A 23,195-nucleotide genomic window follows, 5' to 3' on the forward strand; every position below is an offset into this window, starting at 1 on the left:
ACCATGAGTTATGATTTATCTGATCCATTCGCTACTGAAAACTGTCTCAGACTAAGAAAAGACTTAAACCCGTTCATGTACCTTACTACCATGTTTCCCCCTAGCATGATTTTCGGGGTAGTTCCTAATATAAGCCCTACCCCAAAAATAAGACCTAGTTAAGATCCCTCTTTCCCATCCCTTTGTGCACTGGAACATCACTGATTCTCCTACCATGTTATACCTATCCCTTCCTCCCATCCCTTTGTGCACCGGAACACCACTGACTCTCCCATCGTGTTATACCTATCCCTCCCTCCCATCCCTTTGTGCACCGGAACACCGGTCGCCTTACATACCGATGAAGCCTCAAAACCGGTGGCAGCACTCTGAATGGACTGCGTCGCGGCCTTCCCCGCCGGGGCCTACCCTCTGCCACATCACTGATGATGTCATCAGTGATGCGACAGAGGGAAGGCCCCCGCGGGGAAGGCTGTGAAGCAGCCCGTTCAGAGCGCTGCCACCAGTTTTGAGGCTTCGTAGGTATGTAAGGAGGTTGGTGGTGTTCTGGTGCACAAAGGGATGGGAGTGAGGGATAGCTATAACATGGCATGTGTAAAGGGTAAATACCGTGTTTCTCCCCCAAAAAAGACATTCCCCGAAAATAAGCTCCAGTGCGTTTTTTGGAGCGCACAAATTCATATAAACCCTGTCTTATTTTCAGAGAAACACGGTTCAAACTCCAATAGCATCCAACCTCTTCAACAAAATGGCATGATCAATTGTGTCAAAGGTGGTGGATATGTCTAAAGATACTAAAATATAGTTCTCACCTTTATCAAAATGTGTATATAAATGTGTAGTTGGCAAATAAATGTTAGTGCCTCCTTTAAATATTGTCAAACTTGATTTTTTGCCTTAGGTCCATAATCTTTAAGGGCCCCATTTACTAAAGCTTAGCGCGTGCTAACGAGGACGTTAGCATAAGCTAATTGATGCACAGCCTATGATATACTTACGGGTCACATGGCCCTATCGTAAAGGCCCCCTAAGCAAATAACATAACCACATTTAAAAATAAGTCAGTCTCATATGATTTCAAAATATCAAACATTAGCAAAACATATCAGAGCATTAATAGTTTATTGGACTAAAGATATTTATGACTACCTTTCGGAGGATACAAGTTTCCTCAGTTCAAGGCTGTATGAGTAAAAGATTAAAATTCCAGAATATTTAAGTGCATCGTAAAAGTGTTCTAATGAAAGTCTGAAGGGAAAAAATAGGGATGGGGAGGGAAGAAAAACAGAGGGAGATGAAGCAGGAGAAATTTATGGCTAATAATGTGGCTAATAATATGGCTAATAAATCCTTTCTTGTTAGCTGCAAAGTAGCATTTTAACTTCAAATGTCTTATGTTCCTGGGTTGTTTTAAGATTTTCTTAGCATTCTGAGCAAAAGGTTAGTGATGCAGTGCTCTCTTCCTGAAAAGATCTTCTCCATAGAGGTATCACTTTGGTTTGCTTTGCGTCATCTGATCTTACGTCTGTGTGAATGGATTTTTATCTTTTAACATCTGGCCCATTTTTCCAAGTCAGAACCCTTCTTCATATTTTCTGCATTAAATAGTATAAACAATGTTTTCCAATCTTCACTTTTTTAAAAGAAATCTGCATATTAAAGACCAGTGTTCAGAAGATCTCCTATCTATACAGTTTGCAACCTATTACTACATATTAACAGGGTTGGATTTATTGTTGGTGTTTGGACAATTGCTTTCACTCCTTAGAGAAAGAGATTTTTTGATTAAGAACATAAGAATCGCCTCTGCTGAGTCAGACCACAGGTCCATCATGCCCAGCAGTCCGCTCCCGCGGCGGCCCCCTAGGTCAATGACCTATAAGTGATCTATTACTCTAAAGCATTTGTACTGTATAGTACCCCTCTAATTATACCCTTCAATCCTCTTTTCCTTCAGGAATTTGTCCAGTCCCATTTTGAAACCCAAAATCGTGTTCTGCTTTATGACCTCCTCCGGAAGTGCATTCCAGGCGTCCACTACCCTCTGAGTGAAAAAGAACTTCCTGGCATTTGTTCTGAATCTGTCTCCCTTCAATTTTTCCGAATGCCCTCTAGTTTTGTTGCCCCTGTCAGTCTGAAGAATCTGTCCCTCTCTACCTTCTCTATACCCTTCATGATCTTGTAAGTTTCTATCATATCCCCTCTAAGCCTCCGCTTCTCCAGGGAAAAGAGCCCCAGCCTGTCCAGTCTCTCAGCAAAAGAAAGGTTCTCCATGCCCTTTATCATTTTTGTTGCTCTTCTCTGGACCCTCTCCAGTATCGCCATATCCTTCTTAAGGTACGGCGACCAGTATTGAACGTTATGTAACTTTTATTTTTCACAAGCAGCTCTAACATCCCATCCTACATAATGTGGGTACAATTTAATACAAATTTTAATTTTTACCCTGATTCCCTTTGTGCACTGGAACATCACTGACTCTCCTACCATGTTATACCTATCCTCATGTTATATTCTGTCCTCACAGGTGTTAATAATAACATAGAAACATAGAACGTCATTTTAGAAAGGACTTTCAGCTCGGAATACATCACATGGATCTGCTGATATCCAACTTGCTCTAAAATACATGGGAAATGGACACCCATGTGCTGGAGATGTCCAGTATGAACATCCATTTTACAAAGCGAAACATTCAAATTGTGAACGGAGCAAACAATGGACATGGACGTCTCTGTGGCAGCATAGGAACATCCATGTAATAAAATGGCTACATCGATGTCTAGGCAGAGCAGAGGGGAAGCATAGTAGGCCAGCGAGCTGAGAACCAGGGGACGCAGGTTCCAATTCCAGTTCAGCTTTTTGTGATTTTTTTTTTTTAGTTGTGAGCCCTTTCAGGGATAGAAAAATACCTGCTGTACCTGAATGTGCACTGCTTCAGAAGCCTTCAGGCTTGCAGGACTTTTTTCTTTTTATAAATTTTTTACACCTCTTTTAAAATCTTTAGGGATATAATTGACATTTAATTATGGAAGAAGAGTCTACATTGACGGTATGAAAATTTGTCAGATAGGTCTTAGCCCAAAATGAGCCTTTTTATTATCTTTTCTGCTATATTATGAATCAGTTGCTGGCTGGCTAGTAACTTTTTTTTATTTAGGTTGTACCTTCCTGAATCTGTTTTATCTGAAACAAAAAAAGTGGATGACGACCCAGTTACTCCACAGTAAAGAGAGTCCAGAGAACAAAAAACAAAAAAAGACTGTGGAGAACGATGTTCTTGATGATACTTTATTGGTGTATTATTCCAAGACAAAAAATACACATCCACATATGTTGTGGTGTAACAGGACCCAACACAGTCCGAACGTGTTTCGGCGGACTCTCCTTTCTCAGGGATCCAGTTTGATATAAATACATAAATGTGATTGAACAAACAAATAAAAAACCCACTCCTATGGAGAGCAAACTTGAAAAACACTCCGTGAAGGAGTTCACCCAACCTGCTTAGTTGTCCATAACATCACTGTTTCCAGTGTCATCTATAAGGTTCCCTAGTATATGATACTTGTTTGGACCCCCAAGGAAGGAGTGTTTCTTTGAAACATGGACCGTGTCGGTTCCGGGTTCACCAACCTTTTTGGATACAAACTGTTTTATGTTCATATTTATGCTTGTTTATTAAAGACTTGGTGTCTTGTACACCATTCCTGCAGTTTTTTCTTGTTCCTGTTACACCGCAACATATGTGGATGTGTATTGTTTGTCTTGGGATAATACACCAATGAAGTAGCAACAAGAACATCGTTCTCCACAGTCTCTTCTAGTTTTATCTGACAAATTTTCATTCAGCCAATGCAGTCTGTTCTTCCATTATTTATTAAATACGAGTCTGAGGTCGAAAACTGGAAAAAACACAAACAACATCAAAGCAGGTGCCATAAGGCGGTAAGAGGGGCCAAAAGAGACTACGAGGAAAAAATAGCCAAGGAGGCAAAAAACTTCAAGCCGTACTTTCGATATATCAAGGGGAAACAACCTGCAAAGGAAGTGGTGGGGCCGTTGGAATAAAGGGAGTACTAAAGAAGGACAAAGCCATCACCGACAAACTAAACACATTTTATGCGTCTGTATTTACCGAAGAGGATACACACAACATACCGGAAGCCGACAAGCTATATGCAGGAAACGAAGATGGAAAACTGACAGGGTTGACGGTCAGTCTAGAAGAGGTATGCAGGCAGATTGATAGGCTTTAAAGAGATAAATCCCTGGGACCAGACAGCATCCATCCAAGGATAATCAAGGTACTGAAAGGGGTTATAGCTGAACTGCTCCAACTAATAACCAATCTGTCGATCAAATCAGGATTCCGGAAGACTGGAAAGTGGCGAATATTACACCGATCTTCAAGAAAGGTTCGAGGGGAGATCCGGGAAACTACAGACCAGTGAGTCTGACCTTGGTACCGGGAAAGATGACAGAGGTGCTGATAAAGGACTGCATCATTGATCACCTTGACGGACACAATCTGATGAGGACCAGCCAGCATGGCTTCAGCAAAGGAAGATCTTGCTTGACAAACTTACTGAACTTCTTCAAGGGAGTAAACAGGCAGATAGACAAGGGTGACCTGGTCGACATTGTATATCTGGATTTTCAGAAGGTGTTCGACAAGGTCCTGCATGAACGACTACTTTGAAAAATTGCAAGCCATGGAATCGAGGGTGAAATAATCACATGGATTAAAAACTGGTTGTCAGATAGGAAACAGAGAATGAGGGGTAAATGGACAATACTCAGACTGGAAAAGCATCATGAGTGGAGTGCCACAGGATTGCCACAGGATGTGCCACAGGATGCTTGGACCCGTGCTCTTCAACATATTTATAAACGACCTGGAAATTGGTACGACGAGCGAGGTGATTAAATTTGTGGACGATACAAAGTTATTCAGAGTAGTGAAAACACAGAAGGATTGCGAAAACCTGCAACGTGATATAAACATGCTCAAGAAATGGGCTGTGACATGGCAAATGAGGTTTAACATGGATAAGTATAAGGTGATGCATGTCGGTAACAAAAATTTTATACACAAATATAGGATGTCCGGTGCAGTACTCGGAGAGACCCCACAGGAAAGAGACTTGAGAATGCTGGTAGACAAGTCAATGAAGCCATCCGCGCAATTTGCAGTGGCGAGAAGGGCGATCAGAATGCTAGGAATGATTAAGAAGGGGATCATAAACAGATCAGAGAAGGTTATCATGCTGCTGTACCTGGCTATGGTATGCCCCCACCTAGAATACTGCGTCCAGTACTGGTTGCTGTATATGAAGAAGGACATAGTATACTTGAAAGGGTCCAGAGAAGAGCGACTAAAATGGTTAAGGGGATGGAGGCGTTGCCGTACAGTGAAAGATTAGAGAAACTGGGCATCTTCTCCCTTGAAAAGAGGAGACTGAGAGAGGACATGATCGAAACATTCAAGATAATGAAGGGAATAGACTTAGTAGATAAAGAGAGGTTATTCACCCTCTCCAAGGTAGAGAGAACGAGGGGGCACTCTCTAAAGTTAAAAGGGGATAGATTCCGTACAAACGTTAGGAAGTTCTTCTTCACCCAGAGAGTGAATCTGGAACAGCTCTTCCTGAGGCTGTTATAGGGGAAAACACCCTCCAGGGTTTCAAGACAAAGTTAGACAAGTTCCTGCTGAACCAGAACATACGCAGGTAAGGCTAGACTCAAATAGAACATTGGTCTTTGACCTAAGGGCCAGCGCAGGAGCGGACAGCTGGGCACGATGGACCACCTGGTTTGACCCAGCAGCGGCAATTCTTATGTTTTCCTTCTTTGGCCCCCTTTTGCTAAAATGCACTAAATTAGGTACAAAATTTTAATGTGCAGTATTGCAAAGTCTTTGTATTAACGGGGACGTGTCCAGCATCTTCCTGTACAAGTAACACAGAGACCATACAATTAACTTGTGTTAACTACAATGCTAACTGCTAAGCATTATCTGCTGCTTTAACAATTAAAACACAGTAAGTTACAGTGCCTTGACTTCAAGATGGAAACCATGCCCATTCCAAGCCCCATCCCAAGCTATATAGTTAGGGGCTGATTCTGTATAGGAATCCGGTCTCGGCGGCTGCCTAAGAAGCATCTGAGAATCGCACACTGGTATCCTATACAGAATTAGATGCCTTAACCTCCTGATTCTGTAAGCAGCGCCCATGTCACCGGCACTGATTACAGAATCATGCCTGCCTGATCGCAAAGATAGGTGGCTCAGCTGGCTATCTTTGCCATGGGATTCCATGCCATCAGTTGATCATGGCACGGGAATCCCCGATTAACTGAGCCAGCAGGACTCCCTGAAACCGCAGCCCTGGGGTGGCCTACTGGCTCAGCTGATTGGAGGGAAAATACCCCTGCCACGATCAACTGAGCTGGCAGTGGCAGAGGACCCCCCCTCCGACACCCATATCCACATGACAGGATGGATGCCCACTCCCTCCTGCCTGACACCCCCCAACATGGACAGCCCTCCCCCAAGAGTGGCAGGAGGGATGCTCACTCTCTCTTGTCTGACAGCCCCAAACATGGATGCCCCCACCCCAAGATCAGCAGGAGGGATGCCTGCTGCCGGCCTCCCCAAACCCCTGACACCCCATCCTGAATCCCTGACACCCTGAACCCCCAAATACCCACCCCAACCCCCCCTGATATTGTCTCTAAGTGCCATTCTATAAATGGTGTGCAATTCAAAACACTGTTTATAGTACTGTTTTTTTTTTTTTGGGGGGGGGGGTTTCAGCACCATTTATTGAAACTAGTCCAAACTGCTTAACATACTTTAGGGAAAGGGGCACTTAATGTTACCATTGTGTCTTAGGGCAGATTGCTTCTTCCTGTCTGACTGCACATCTGTAACATTGTCTGGTGGGGGGGTCAAATTTAACTAGACTTGCTACAGATTTGGTGAAAATTTCTGCTTTAGGTCAATATTAACTTTGATGATTTATGCATTTGTATTCGCTTTGAAAGAATGGTTTATACCCTTCATGAATTTGCTGTTTGTTTTAGGGCTCTTCTTCTGCCTGTTCGTACATCCGGTGGTTAAGGGATGATCAGAGATGATCTTAGGGCCCCTTTTATTAAGCTACACTAGAGGTTTTATAGCACAAGCTGTCAAGGCAAATGCTCTGGCGCTAAAAACCCTTAGTGCAACTTGATAAAAGGGGCGGGGGAGGGTTTAATTATCTAATGTCCTGGATCTGTTTCTTAACACTTCTGTCTAAGCAGAAATTATTTTTTTTATTTCCTCATGGTAGGTGGGCTGGTTTCCATCCACATATGTAGAAGAGGACGAGTGAACCCGCACTTCCTTGCACTACAGAACAGAACATTTCAGGGACTGTGAAATACAACGGAACTATCAAGTATTAGCTTTTCAAAGCGGTTGAAAAAGTAGCATTTTGGTCCGTCCAGAACTGCCGTCATAATGCTGGGATTTCATCAGGCGCTCGTGTTGACAGATTAATAGTTTGCCCAGAGCCTTGCAAGAAACAGCCTGCCTGTCTGCCAACATCAGGGACCAGTACAAAGCCTAAACCCTCACCCTCACAGCAGAACTCTATAAAACAGACTTCTTTATGCTGCTTTTCATTTCACCCTGCAGTACGGAGCAAGCACCAGCTAGTGCTAAATGTTTAATAAATCTCTTCTGGAAAGCAGCAGATCTGATGGTACAGGAAGCTCAAGATGTACTGTCTGTCACCGTGCACAGAAAGAAGGACTTTAGCTAGTCAGATTGCTGTAAGTCAAGAGTGTCAAAGTCAGTCCTCGAGGGCCGCAATCCAGTCGGGTTTTCAGGATTTCCCCAATGAATATGCATGAGATCTGTTTGCATGCATTGCTTTCTTTGTATGCTAATAGATCTCGTGCATATTCATTGGGGAAATCCTGAAAACCCGACTGGATTGTGGCCCTCGAGGAGGGACTTTGACACCCCTGCTGTAAGTAATTAGTAGCTATCACATTTTTAAAAAAATATAAAATGTTATAGCACAGTATTTAAGAAGCTACTTTATGCTGTTGCCTCTTCAAGAAAGCAAATAATGATTGACTGTCTGCAAAATCATGGTTCTGCAAAAAGACTACAAAGTAAGCTGAAATGACCTGCTTTATTATTATTTTTTTTTAATGCTGCAAATCCCATGGGTTTTATACGGCTACCATTCAGAGGCACAGGTAATCGGGCACTCCGTATTGTCTATCTACCTCTTCCCTCCTCGTGTCCTACCAGTGCCGAAGGAAATGGGGAACAGCAGCTCAACGCTGGAATATGAGCTGCAATTCAATGCTGGCTGAGCCCTGCAGGCTTCTTAGCTATGTAAGGCAAGTAATTTCAGCTGACAGATGAATTATTATTGTGCAGGATACCGTCATATTCTTAGAAAGGGCGTGTCCAGTGTGAGGGATCATTTTAATGACACCCCTAAAATTTTTGTGCAAAGAATAACCATTACCTGCTTTAGATCACTTTTATTTAAGCAGCATTTAAAAAAAAAAAAAAAAAAGTGTCCAAAGTTTAATTTGGCAATTTTGCATCAGCCTTCTCAGATTCTCTGCCTCAGATATCTGTCTCATGTTCCTCCAGTGCGATTGATCATGAGCGGCACATAGCATCTTGTTTCTGGCTGGATGTCATATTAAGGGAGAAGGTGTTTTGTTCCTTATTTGTTCTTTTCTTCTGCACAGTCTTGCAAAGTGCCTGAAATCAGAAACGCACCAAGGCCAGCGATGCAGTCGTTAGTAACAAATCCCTCTGGTAAAGAGGTAACAATTTAAAAGGTGCAACTGGTGAAAGAGAAAATATTTAAATAAAGTTGATGCATTTTTTTTTTTTTTAAAATCAGAACTAAACTAGATATGCATTCAGATATGGAGACAAATTTGTGGTTCTTCCTTTTTAGCATTGGCGTCCACCGATGTACCATTTTCATGTCAAAATTTATGGGGGATGTTTACTAAAATGCAGCGAGGTTTTGCACCTATTAGCAGCAAAATGTAAGGTGTGGTAAGTGCAAAGCCAGTGTGGTTTTATGTTAGGCGTTTTGTCAGTTATAGTGGGAGCACGCATCAAATGCTTTGGCAGCTAGTACGGCTGCAGCAGGGTTACCTCCGGAAGCGTTTGACGCAAGTCCCTGCACACGACTCAATCATCCTGATGATCACCTTCCTAAATGAAGATCCCCCCCCCCCTTTTCTCTTTGCCCCAGGGGTATCTCTGGCCATCTAGTGGACTGGCCAGGTAACGCTAAGGGCACCCAGGCTAACGGCAGCAGTGTCGGCATGCGGTGATATACCGCACGCTAAGGGGTAATTCTCTGCAGATTGCTTCAAGTTAGTCTCCAGGATGATGAGCGCCAAGCATGAATTATGCAAGCGATGGCCGTTATGGAAACCTAGCGTAAAGCCGCAGTTAAACACACCTAACTTTAGGAGCGAGCACTGACGTTAGTTCAATGGCTGGTGGAAATGCTCACTTGGAAATGCTGTCAGACGTGTAAACGATAGTACTCCATATCCGGTGCGCATAAGTGTTTGCCCCTTCCACGTCCACAGCCTCTTGAAGTTGCGCGCTACAGATTTTGTGCACTCAAATTAGTGCCAATTAAGACCAATTATTGCCAACTATTGGGATTGCGCACTAACTCCCGGATTCCTTATATAACACCCAAAACTAGGTGCCGGTATTTGAGTGCCGAACCTAGATGTGCGCGTAACTAAAATTGGCTCACAGTTCAGTTAGGCTCACATTCTCTAAATGGTACCTAAATCTGCCAGCGCCTAGAAAAATGGTGCCGGCTGTGCGCCAGTCATTGCTTAGGCGCCGTTTACAGAATCGCGCTTAGTGGCATCTATGCAAAAACAAAGACACCAGAAATGCAGGCCAGGGTTTTATAGGCCTACATTTCAGGAACCTACATTTTTTGAGAATTGTGCTTAGCGGCCCCTAAGTCACTCTCTGCCCATGAAATCATCCATTTAGGCATTAGGCATTACTAAGTGCCATTAGGGCAGGATTAATTCGTCGAGGGCGCCTAGGCACCCAAGTACACTGGGCCCCCTGCCCCACCCCACCATGCGCCCAGGCGGAAACAGGAAGCTGTGATAGCGGGAAGATTTGGGCAAGCAGCACCGCTTGCACAATTACAGTTCCCGTTGCCTTTCTTACCCGCGTTGCTTGCTTGTCTTACTTTCTGTCGATGGGGAGGGCTGCGTTGCCGATTGGGTTGGGGCCTGTGTTGCCTATCTGGGGGGGGGGCCCGCAATGTCGATCGATGCTGGAGGGGCCCATCGCCGTTTGGAAAAAACAATGTTTATGCCCTCCTTCATCAGGCCCCCCTGACCATTTCGGGCCCTAGGCACATGCCTACTTGGCCTATTGGTTAATCCTGCCCTGAGTGCCATGCGATAGGCGCCTGCCTTTTATGAGTCCGATAGGCGCCTATCGCCCAATTAATTTATTTTCCAATTATAGAAGCTATTAAAGGGGATTTTGCCAATTTAGGTGTCCTTTAGAGAATCTGGCCCTTAGTTCCAATGATTGAGCATTAATTGTTATATTGTATAATGTGCCCCTAAATTTCCCAGTACACACCTGAAAAGAGAATGTAGCCATGGGAGGTACATGGGCAGATCAGGGGCGTTCCCAAAATTTGTGCACAGTGTTATAGAATAGATTTTGGAACTTATTTTTTATTTATTATGTCTCAATGATTTTTATTGATGACTCCACAGTAAAACAATAATACAGAGTATGAAACATTGCATCCAATTATATGTACCCCAACCCTCCCACAGACCCCCCCTGATATGTTCTGAAAAAAGCAAGTACCCATACTAATATACCCCATAAACAATAGAAGAAATACAAACTAAAGGCTAATGCCAGAACAGGCGCTCAGGGGGATGTGAAGCAGCAATGAACTCCCCGGCATGATAATAAGAAACTTTCTCATTACTGCAGTGTTTCTCAACTTGGTCTTGGAGTACCCATATCCACAATGAATATGCATGAAAGAAATTTGCATATAATGGAGGCAATATATGCAAATCAAGTTTATGCAAATTCAATGTGGATATCCTGAAAACCTGACTGGCAAGGGGGGGTATTCCAGAACAGAGTTGAGAAGCACTGCATTACTGTCCACAGAGGACTCTAGAAGTGCTATATCCGGACTGCCCAATCCATTCTCTAATCCCTTCCCTTTACCCCCTCCAACCCTTCCCCCCTATCCACGTGTGTGTCAATTTTTGAGCACCATTTATTCAATCTAGCCCTAAGTGCCAAGCTATGCACACAGGTTTATAGAAATTAGGAGATAAACGTCAGTGCTGACCATGTCCTGTCCCAACAAAAGCAAAAACTGCAGTGATAGTGTTCAAGATGCCAAGTCTTTAATGAACAATCATAAATATAAAACAGTTTGTATTCAAAAGAGTTGATGAACCAGGACCTGACACGGTTCATGTTTCGAAGAAACCCTCCTTCTTCAGGGGTCCTAAAATGTATCAGAGACCTGATGGATAACAACTGTGTTGATGAACAACTAAGCAAGCTGTGCAAGCTCCTATGTGGTGCAGGGTCGGGTCCTGGTTCGTCAACCCTTTTGGATACAAACTGTTTTATATTCATGATTGTTCATGAAAAACTTGGGGCTCCTTTTACTAAGCTGCGATAGTGTTTTTAGCGCACGTAGGATTTTAGCATGCGCCAAAACCCGCGCTAAGCGGCTAGAACTAACGCCAGCTCAATGCTGGTGTTAAGGTCCAGCATGTGCGGCAATTCAGCGTGCTCTAAAACCGCTATCGCAGCTTAGTGAAAGGAGCCCTTGGTGTCTTGTACATCATCACTGCAGTTTTTGCTTTTTCAAGTTTCTTTAAAAAATTTTTATACCGCTTAATCAAATTTCTAGGCAGCGTACAGTAATAAAAAAATATCTTAAAAGGAACAAAACAAGTTGGAGTTAAAATACTATTAGTAGACATATACAAAAACATATATATTAACTGCACACAATTAGGAAAGAAGGGTAGAACTACAATCTTTGAGAAAAAGCACACTTAGGGGTAAAACAGTAGGTGAGGGTAGAAGCTGTAATTGTTTTAGTCCTTAAAAGGACAGTTTTTATCCAAAAGCATCTTCGAATATGAATGTTTTTAGTTTTGCTTTAAATTGCTTTATCGTGGATTTGATCCGTAAATGATTAGGCAGCACATTCCAAAGAGAGGGTGCCGTGACCGCGAAGTTGTTGGATCTCAACGTGTTAATTAGTTTTAATGCTGGTACAACAAGGAGATGCTGTGACGCAGAACGAAGAGATTGAGTGGGATAATAGGGAATTAGGAGTTGATTATTTGAGCGAGTTGTAAAAGTTAATAGTAAAATTTTGAAGCTAATTCTGTGTTCAACAGGTAGCCAATGTGCGTTGAATAGAAGAGGGGAAACATGGTCATATTTTTTTTGCGCCATAAATGATCTTGATAGCAGTATTCTGCACTATCTGAAGGCGTCTTATTTCCTTTTTTTGTAATGCTTGGTCAAGTCCTGTCTCAACCCATAACCAATCTGGATCCTGTTACAAACCACACTAAATCGTGTGGGATTTTTACCATACTTACGCCCAGTTTAGTAAACATCTTCCTTTGTGAATTATGAGGATCTTGTTAGTGTAACAGTGATGCAAACAGAGGAATATGCAAATTTACAAATGATTCCTAAAATGTTTTTTTATAAGATTATTTGTGCAGTGGCTGATATGGTGGAAATTGTTTGTTTAGATTAAATGTCATAGGAGGAATTACTGATCATGTGTGCTAAAGAACAGTTTTGTGTGTTGCTGTCGCCCCGTTCAGAAAAAGATACAGTTCAATTAAAATAATTGTTTCCCCCTTTTATGTTTGGCTTGCAGCCTCAGTACCCCGAGGTTGCTGTTTACATTCAGCAATTTAAAGTCTCTTAATTTGCAATCTTTATGTTGGCTTTAGGTTCATTCCATGCAGAAGTTCATGCATGCAGCCTCCGTGACATCTTCTTTGAACACATGCAACAGACATGCTCCACACATGGATTTTCACAGGGGATGTCTTAACGTTTTGCTCCGTGCGTCTTTGTCCTGTTGAGTTAAGTGCTGTATGTTCAAACATTTGTTTCTGATAACCAAAGAATTCGTGTTTGTCAGACCACAGCTGTAATTGTGCTATGTTCTAGTTTTGTGTACATTCCTCGCAATAAATCAGCGTAATACTGCAGTTTGTAATATTTTGTAAATATGTCTATACAATAAACTGAGAATTTCATATTGTAATGTGTGTGCCAGAAGTTGTAATAAAAGTTCCTCGGTAAGGGTATGGGAACATCTTTAAAAGAGGTTTGTGAAGCAAAGGGAAATTCTGAAATCGCAAGATCTGGGAGCTACAGGAAGGCAATGCAGTCTAATGTGAATTCCAGCGTGGATCCAACAGAAATCAGCCAATCTAGGTCTGTGTCACACTTCCATTTTACAGCACACGTAACCCCGGGCCTTCCTGCAGTGCGATGGCCCTGCTCCTTTGCAGTCTGGAATTGAGCCGTGCTGTGTGCAACCGTCTAGATGCCTATTAATTTAGTTTTTACAGGGCAATTCTGTAAAATTTACGTGCGTTTTGCATGCATAAATTCAGAAGTATGTGCTACTTGCGTATGCACTTGGCCTAAGCGCTGTACTGTACCGTAAGTGGCATCGCTAAGAATTTATTGTCCAGTACACTGTCTTCGAGTTGCTGATAAATTGCTAGACCAGTAGTTCTCGACCTTTTCTTCAATTGGGACATACCTGATGGACGATGCTCACATATGTGACCCACTGCATACATGATCATTACTGACCATGCTGGTCTGATACAGCATAGCAGTTCTTAGAAATTAAATGTAAACATTCCCTGCATCCACAAAAACCCTATCTCCTACCCGCTCCCCTCCCCCTCCCCCACAAAAGGTGCAAATCTGAATCGGCACTAATTATAATTATGACCTTACAGAAATAACCAGAACAGAACCTAACCACGCCATATTCCGGAAGAAACTGAAAACTCATCTATTTGACACTTAAATCACCTATATCCTCTCCTTCCCCCTCCACCCCTCTCCCTCCCCCCTCTTACCTACTTCTTCTCTTCTCCCTCCCCTCCCCCTTCTCCATCCTTGCCCCTCTCTATAAGTTGCCTTAAGCCTGCCTAGGTATGAGCGATGCAGAAATAAATAATAATAATTTATTTCTTATATACCGCCAAGGCCAATAGTAGTTCGAGGCAGTTTACAACAAAGAAATAGATTAGATTAGATTATAACACTAATTCTTATAATTCAAACAGCATGAACCCTACTTATGAGCTACAAATATTACACCAGATTCTAAAGCACCAATATATCCACTACTGGTAAAATAGGCTGCTATAAAGTTTGACGCAGAAACTACAGCAAACAAAATATCACACCGCGGTCAGCTCTCTGTCCTTTCTCTCCCCTTCCCCCTTGTGCTACGGAAACTTCCTGTCCCCTTTCTCCTTCCCCCATATGATTTAGAAACACCCTGTCTCCTCTCTCTCCCCCATCCCCCTTATTGTCCAGCAACTCCCTGTCCCCGGTCAGTTTCTTTCCCCTTCCCCCCAAAAAAGATAGAGCCTGAATGTTTGGCACCTCTCCCTCATCACATCCCCCCCCCCACCCCTATCACAGTCCAGCACCTCTCCTAGGGCACTAACTGTCCTGCACTGTCTTGTTAGTGCAGGCATAGACCCTGGATGGGGCTTTGGCAGAGCTGATACTTAACTTATTAGCAGCAATATTCAATCCAGTGGCGTAGCGAGGGTGAGGTGCCCCTCCCCGCTCCTCCGCCCCTGCCACGTGTGCACACCTCTCTTTCCCCGTACCTCTTTAACTTTCCCAGTGCAAGCAGCCTCACCAACATGCTGCCACATAAGCATCATGCTCCCTCTGACGTCACTTCTTAGGCGTGGGACCTGGAAGTGACGGAGGGAGAGCTGACCCTGGCGTGAGCAGCGGGTCTGAACCTAAGGCAAGTACACTAACGGGGATAGGCATATCATTACAAATTTGGAGAGCAATGTATGTTAATGCACACAGCTTGGGCAACAAAATCCTGGAACTAGAAACAGAAATAAGGAATGCAGACCTTGACATAGTAGCGATATCCGAGACCTGGTTCACAGACTCGCATGGGTGGGATATGGTTATACCAGGCTACAATCTACTTCGTCGGGACAGAGAAGGCAAATTAGGAGGGGGGGTAGCACTATACACTAAGGATAATATCAAAACTACCAGGATCACAGAGGTTAGATACACAGGGGAATCACTTTGGGTAAACCTGACCAGAGGGAACGAAAAATGCCTTTACCTCGGTGTGGTATACAGGCCTCCGAGACAAAAGGAAGACAAAGAATTGATTGAGGACATAGAGAACATCACTTTGCGTGGTGACACAGTACTGTTAGGCGACTTCAACATGCCAGATGCAGACTGGAACACCCTCTCAGCAACTACGAGCGGTAGCAAAAGGAGACAGTGTCTCGGAAGTATCAGTGGGAGACACGCTGGCCTCCAGTGACCACAACATGGTATGGCTCAACCTCAGGAAAGGCTTCTCTAAATCAAACACAGCAACGAGGGTCCTCAACTTTAGGGAGGCAGATTTCGACCACATGAGAGACTTTGTCCATCAAAAGCTGCAAAACCATGCAGAAACTGACAATCCGGAAACTATGTGGTCAAACCTAAAATCCATCCTGAACGAAGCATCTAGCCGCTACGTAAAAACAGTAAGCAAACGCCGGAGAAACAAAAAACCACAATGGTTCAACAAGGAAATTTCGGACCTCATTAAAATGAAAAAAGAAACATTTATTACCTACAAACATCTTGGGAAAAGGGAGGCAAAAGAAGACTATCTGGCCAGATCTAAGGCTGTCAAAAAGGCAGTCAGGGAAGCCAAACTTCAAACAGAGGAAGATCTAGCACGGAACATTAAAAAAGGGGACAAATCCTTCTTCAGGTACATTAGCGACAGGAAGAGAAACAAAAATGGAATAGAACGCCTTAGGAAATCAGATGGAAACTACGCAGAATCTGATACTACCAAAGCAGAACTGCTAAACGAATACTTCTGCTCAGTATTCACCTGTGAAGCACCGGGAGATGGTCCGCAACTACAAATAAGAAACAGCCAAAATGACCTGTTTCGTGATTACGAGTTTACACCTAGTAATGTCTACCACGAACTTTCAAGACTCAAAGTAGACAAAGCTATGGGGCCAGACAATCTACACCCCAGGGTTCTCAGAGAGCTGAGTGAAGTTCTGGCTAAACCACTATCCGTACTCTTCAATCTTTCCATGCGCACGGGAATAGTACCCCTAGACTGGAAAACAGCTAACGTAATTCCACTCCACAAAAAGGGCTGCAGAACGGAGACAGGAAATTACAGACCAGTGAGTCTTACATCCATAGTGTGCAAACTCATGGAAACACTGATCAAACAGGAACTTGACAAAATTCTAGATGAAGAAAATCTACGTGATCCACATCAACACGGATTCACCAGGGGAAGGTCCTGCCAATCTAATCTGATTGACTTCTTTGATTGGGTGACCAGTCATCTGGATGCCGGTGAGTCCCTTGACGTGATATACTTGGACTTCAGCAAAGCTTTTGATAGCGTTCCACACCGCAGGCTGTTGAACAAACTAAAATCGATGGGATTAGGGGATACATTCACAACATGGGTAAGGGATTGGCTAGATGGTAGGCTTCAAAGGGTGATGGTAAATGGTACCCCCTCCAAAACGTCAGCAGTGATGAGTGGAGTACCTCAGGGCTCCGTCTTAGGGCCGATTCTATTCAATTTATTCATAGGAGATTTGACCCAAGGACTTAGAGGAAAAGTATCACTGTTTGCTGACGATGCCAAACTATGCAACATAGTTGGCAAAAGCAGTGTGCCTGACTTTATGACGCAGGACCTAAGACAGCTTGAACAGTGGTCATCAACTTGGCAGCTGGGCTTCAATGCTAAAAAATGTAAAGTAATGCACCTAGGCAAAAAAAATCCACACAGAACTTACACACTAAATGGTGAAACCTTGTCCAGGACCACGGTGGAACGTGACTTAGGAGTGATCATTAGCGACGATATGAAGGCTGCCAATCAAGTAGAGAAGGCATCGTCCAAGGCAAGACAAATGATGGGCTGTATCCGTAGGGGTTTTGTCAGCAGAAAACCTGAAGTCATAATGCCGCTGTACAGATCCATGGTGAGACCTCATCTCGAGTATTGTGTTTCAATTCTGGAGACCACACTACCGAAAAGATGTGTTGAGAATTGAGTCGGTTCAGCGAATGGCTACCAGGATGGTTTTGGGGCTCAGGGAACTCACGTATGAAGAAAGGTTAAAAAAACTGCGGATGTACTCACTGGAGGAGCGAAGAGAGAGAGGGGACATGATTGAGACCTTTAAGTATATTACTGGGCGTATAGAGGTGAAAGATGATATCTTCAGTCTTACAGGGTCCCTCAGTAACCAGAGGACACTCGCTGAAAATCAGGGGAGGGAAATTTCAGGGTGATGCGAGGAAGTACTTCTTCACTGAAAGGGTGGTAGATCATTGGAACGAGCTGCCTCAGAGGGTGATTGAGGGCCAGCAGCGTGTTAGAGTTCAAGAGAATATGGGATATTCATGTGGGATCTCTAGGAGAGTAAGAATCAGGGAGTGGGTCATTGGTATGGGCAGACTCGATGGGCTATAGCCCTTTTCTGCCGTCAATTTCTATGTTTCTATGTTTCTATGTTTCTATGTTAGAGTTGGTGCTCGCGTCTGCGAAGAGCTAGAGGTGCGGTGGGGGATGTGAAGGCACGCGCGTGGTAGGGAGGGAGCAGGGGATGGAGAGGAAGACCGGTGCCAGCGCCCCCACCAAGATGGCACCTGGGGCAGACCGCCCGCCCTTACTAAGCCACTGATTTAATCCACTAATCAGCCTAGTAAATGGATAAAGTTAGGACAAAAAAGCTCTCCTAACTTTGGGCCCTCACTATACACCTAAGCTTTGGTACATTTGCTGCAGGAGAATTGTTACTATGGCTTTGTAAAGGGGGCTCTTTATGAGCTAAATTTAATCAGGCACCAACTGGAATGTTTGCTGCGCATAACTGGATTTTCAATGCTGGAGCCTGGACATGGCACAAAGATTGAATATCTGGACTCAGTTCTATTTGCAGGTCTGTGTAGCTTAAAAACTGTGGGCTGTATATTACTTCAAACTAACTAAGGATAGGGACACAAACAATCACCATTTACCTCAGAATGTGCCCTAAATGGAACATTCAAGGGTCTTATGGGACACTGCAAGGCTACCCACACATACACCAACAGTCTGAAAAATGGAGACACAGAAAAAAAGTGGAGAAAAAGCCTCAGTTAAGCTTCATATGGCTAAAACAAAACTCCACTTATGTGTCTTCACTATATCAAAAACAGTGGTGAAAAAATGAGGCACAGTAGCAGCCCCCCCTAAAAAAAACACCTCATATCCAGCACGCCAAAATCTCACATGTGAAAAAAGATTGCAGTCCAGAGGCACAGTCAGAAATATTGCAACTTGAGTAAGGAAAAAAGAAAAACTTAGCTGTCCACGAAGTCCCAGCTGTCTCCAATCAGGCTTACTCCCAAGCCTCACTACCCGGGCCTCATGGGTAAACAGCCCACCTGACGGGGAAATCTCCGTTTCGCTCTTGCTGCGTCAGGGGTGAAAAACTTCCTGCATCAAAGGCAATCCACTACGACCCTCCGCGCAGATCCTTCACAGATTTCACAATCAATGCGATGCTATTTAGGGCGCATTTTGAGGTAAATGGTGGCTGTATATTTCACCCATTGTATTTTATAATCCATACACATACCTACACGGTCTGCCAATAATTGACCCTGGAGTGTGCCCACCACTAACGTACGCACCATGGGTCTAAGGCACATATTTTTTCACTAGTTACTATTTTATAAAAGGTCATTTACACTTCTTCCTCCGTATTTGTGGTTTCAGCACTCGCGGTTTTGCTTATTCGCTATTTTTCGCATGCTGACTCCTCCCCCCCCCCAATTACATCATGGGTAAAGAACCTGTACTGTACTGATAAAAAAGTTTGGCACTTACCAGCTTTCACCCTCAAAATTGTTGCTTCCCAGCGTGCACAGAGAAAATTGCTGCTTGCCTGCTATCAGCGTGAAAATCGCTGCTTTCTTCACCGATATTGCCTCTCCTTCAGGAACAGGTCAGGTCTCCCACCATTGTTTGTTATTCACGATTTCAGTAGTAATAATGGTAGCTGTTACAAAAAACCACAAATAACATATAAAAAGTTATTTGCGGTTTTTCCGTATTGCGGTTATGTCCCGCCCCAAACCACCGTGAATATGGATTGAGGAGTGTATATGTGTAAATGGTCTCATCTGCATATTCATAGCCAGTGACATAGTAAGGTTGAGCGGGGCCTGGGGCGGTGGCACCCCTCCCCCACCCTCTTCCCTGCACCCACCTGTCGCACACGCGCTCCCTTCTGTTTCCCCGTACCTTTTTAACCTCACTGGTGTCTTTTGATGTCACTTCCTAGGCGCAGGTCCCAGAAGTGACATCAGAGAGAGTGCCGATGCCGACGTGGGCAGCAACCTCACACCGGGGAAGTAAAAAAGGTACAGGACCAAGGGGCGCAAGAGAGGAGCGGGGGGGGGGGGGGCGGAGGGGAGGGGGGTACTGCACCCTTAGGAAGACGGCGCCCGAGGCGGACCGGCCCCCCCTTACTGCGCCACTGTTCATAGCTAAAATAACTCAAAATACAATAGCAAACTGCCGCTTAAAGTACTCACCCTGCGTACTGGGCAATTAAATGCATGTGTTTTACTCAGAATAAATCGCTTCGCACAAGAAACAGCTGCACTGGAAAAGAGATGGGCCCAGTCCTCAGTCACTACATTAATAAAATCAGATTTTCTCTCTGCATGTCTCTTATCCACTCATATGGCTTCTTCTGTGAATATCAAAGACATCTGCTGAATGCCACTAGGAAAACAGTTGTTGTTACCAGTGGAACTGATAAAAAATAAATAATCTGCTTAAGGATAACATTAACCAATAATTAACAGGCCACATGATGCCTGCCATACATGCTGTGACTTTCAAGAAGACACCAATAAGCAGGATTGAACTGTAAAATAGCTTGCAGAATGCAATTTATTTGAGCTAACCTGATTTGCAAGTCCCATATATAACTGATCTCTGCCTGCAAATTTTATAGAAAAACGCTTACAGATATCGGGGTCCTTTTACAAAGCTGCACTAGGAAGTGGGCTGTGCTATGATTGGTGCATGGGTTTCCCACACTGAGGGCACTTTTAGTGCGGCTGTAAAATGGCTTCCCATTAGCATGTGGCCATTAGCACATCAGCCCTTAACTATACCTATTTTGTAGGCATTAAGGCCCAAATTCTATAACCAGCGCTTAAAGTTAGGCACCTATTTCAGTGGCGCCCATCTAGATAGGCGCCTATCTAAATCGAATCACAACTTTTTAATCAGCACTGATTGAATCATAGGCGTCTATCAAGAAAAACGCGATTCTGTAACAAAGCGCCTCTAAAAATTTAGGCGGCCTTCAAAAAATAGGCGCTATGCATGTTAGGCGTGGGCGTGGCTATGTGTTAGGCGCCTTCTTACAGAATCACTGCTCTTAAGCGCTCAGTTAGGCGCCTAACTTTTAAGTGGTCCTAGAGCTGGCCTATTTAATGGGCGCCTCCAAACTAGGCGCCGCTCACCGTGATTCACTAAACAGCACCCAATTTTACTTGAATCGCGCTGAACAGTGCCTATATAGGCGCCTACCTTTTGGGCGCTTCGTATACAATTTGCCCTTAAGGGCCAGATTATGTAATTGGAGCCTAAAAAAGTTAGGCGCCTATTGCCTATCAATCACTCTTGGGACAGGGTTCTAAAGGCCTACATTATAGGCATCTAAGTTCTTTTTTTTTTTTAATTGTCTTTATTAACAATTGCAAAGGGAACATACAACCAGGATCAGAGTAAGCATAAAAACCATAGCAGGTAGAAAAACGAGTGCTTGGGGTTTGTGTGTGTAAGTTCTTTAACGCCTAGCCACGCCTAAGTCTTTTTCAACCCCGAAACACGACTACTTTGGTGTGCTTGCTCTCCAGGGAGGCTGGATTTATGAAGTTGGAAACATTTCTGGCCTAAAGCCATGGGAGGCAATTCTATGAATTAGGGCTGCCATTTAGGTGTGCCAATGCTGAGCATTGGGGAGCAATAATGGTATCTGTGGGCTGTTATGGAATTAGCATGATTGAGACAGCTCCCTGGTGTTGTTACCATATTCTGAGGGTGCTCCATCCATTGTGTCCATTAAATTCAATGAATGCATACCGTATTTTTTGCTCCATAAGACGCACTTCTTTCCCCCCCATAAAAGTGGGTGGAAATAAAAGTGTGTCTTATGGAGCGAAAATACCAGACAACGGATCTGCCTCTTTCTCTCCCTGGGTTAGCTCAGTCGCGCGGTGACATCAGCTGCCGTAGCTGTGTCTCGTGCCTGCCACAGGCGACCCGACTCCCTTACAAGTCCAATGCATCCTCTTTGCAGCCCCGTGGGGAAGCTGCGAGCGGGCATAATGAGGAAAAGTGCCATGTGATCCCTTCTTTCTATTGCCCAGACAGGAGTGGAAAGGGATTTGAGCGAGAGGCAGCCACTGAGTCTCTCGCACAACTGGCTCTTCGGCATGGAATTTGGGCTCGGACTTTTCCTTTTCTGTTCAGCGCAGTGGCTTTTTCCTTCACCAGAGGATGGTCCGGTAATTGCTCCAGATAAATATTTCTTTATTACATAAACAACTGTGGAGATTGTCCTCATATTCAGTATAGTACAGGCATCAGATTCTTGGAAAAGATAAATGTATACATATTCAATGTACAGGAAACACGGCAGAACACGGGAGTTGTATAATAGGGGAAAATTGTTTTGTTTCACTTGTGCTGGATCTATTTTTTCTCATTTGTCTCTCGCAGATATCTCTTTGGCATGGGATTTTGGCCTGGTATATATTAGTACACAATTTGGTTCAGAATGTTGTTTTTCTTGTTTTCCTCCTCTAAATCTAGTGTGTGTCTTATGGTCAGGTGTGTCATATAGTGCGAAAAATACGGTAATATTTGTAACAGGTGAATTTGGGAAGAGGGCTTCTCAGAGAAGAGATCAGCTGAGAGGCCACGGTTGTACAACAGTCTGCTAGGCTGGGTATTCATGGTTCGCTGCCACTATGACCCAATTTAGGAGGTTGTGAAGACCTTTGTGTTCTTATTTGGCATATCCTTTGGTATAATGGGAGTGCAGATGTAATGTGGGACAGCGTCTCCGTTTATTCTTATACATTATATTGAATTTTATTGTTGTATGTGTGTGAAACTTTTTATGGATGTTTTATATGAGCTGTCTAGTATATGGATGGCATTTAAATAAATTAAAACAAAGCAGCATGAATGCACCTAAATTTATAGAAACCAATACACAAGAAAGCAGAAATATACAATAATGATAACCAAACACGCAGTTCTACTTGTCATCAAAAACCAAAGAGGTACATACGTGTAACACAAACACTAATACAGGGGAACTGCAACAAGTGCCCAGAGGAAAAGAACAACCAATAAAATGAAAAGAGGAGGAAAAAGCCTCAAATCCCAACCTTTACCCTACAGTGACAGGTGACAGGCATAGCAGGGTAAACTTCATAAGCATAAAAAACCTCCTCATATGCAAATTGGTGCCTTGTGCAATGCAAGTAAATCCACTGAAATTCCAAAGATGAACAAATAACAGGCTTATCTACGTTAGGAGCGGTCGGTCATACCCAATGGTCAGCGTTTCACGTTCATGGCTGCTTCAGGGTGTGAACACACTGCACAGGCCTGTATTGTCAGGAAACACCTCAGTGGTGTCTTGCTGCTTCACCTAAATTTACTCCTTGGATAAAGATCCAGTCCAAAGAGAAGAAAATAAGAAATTAT

General features: G+C 43.7%; 1 protein-coding gene across 2 annotated transcripts in view; it reads left to right on the forward strand.

Annotated features, from left to right (window-relative positions):
* The window catches only part of VAV3 (vav guanine nucleotide exchange factor 3), a 571,528-nt gene extending 563,609 nt beyond the window's left edge, over positions 1–7,919 (forward strand). The window contains exon 28 of one of the 2 annotated variants that reach the window (XM_033916404.1): positions 7,338–7,919. In XM_033916404.1, coding sequence (XP_033772295.1) covers positions 7,338–7,379 — 42 coding nt within the window. In that variant the 3' untranslated portion in view covers positions 7,380–7,919. The remainder of the gene's footprint in view (positions 1–7,337) is intronic. The other variant, XM_033916405.1, reaches the window with a different exon arrangement.
* Positions 7,920–23,195: the final 15,276 nt, after the last annotated feature.

This window comes from Geotrypetes seraphini, chromosome 12, assembly GCF_902459505.1.
Source record: "Geotrypetes seraphini chromosome 12, aGeoSer1.1, whole genome shotgun sequence".
In the NCBI taxonomy this organism is placed as follows: domain Eukaryota; kingdom Metazoa; phylum Chordata; class Amphibia; order Gymnophiona; family Dermophiidae; genus Geotrypetes; species Geotrypetes seraphini.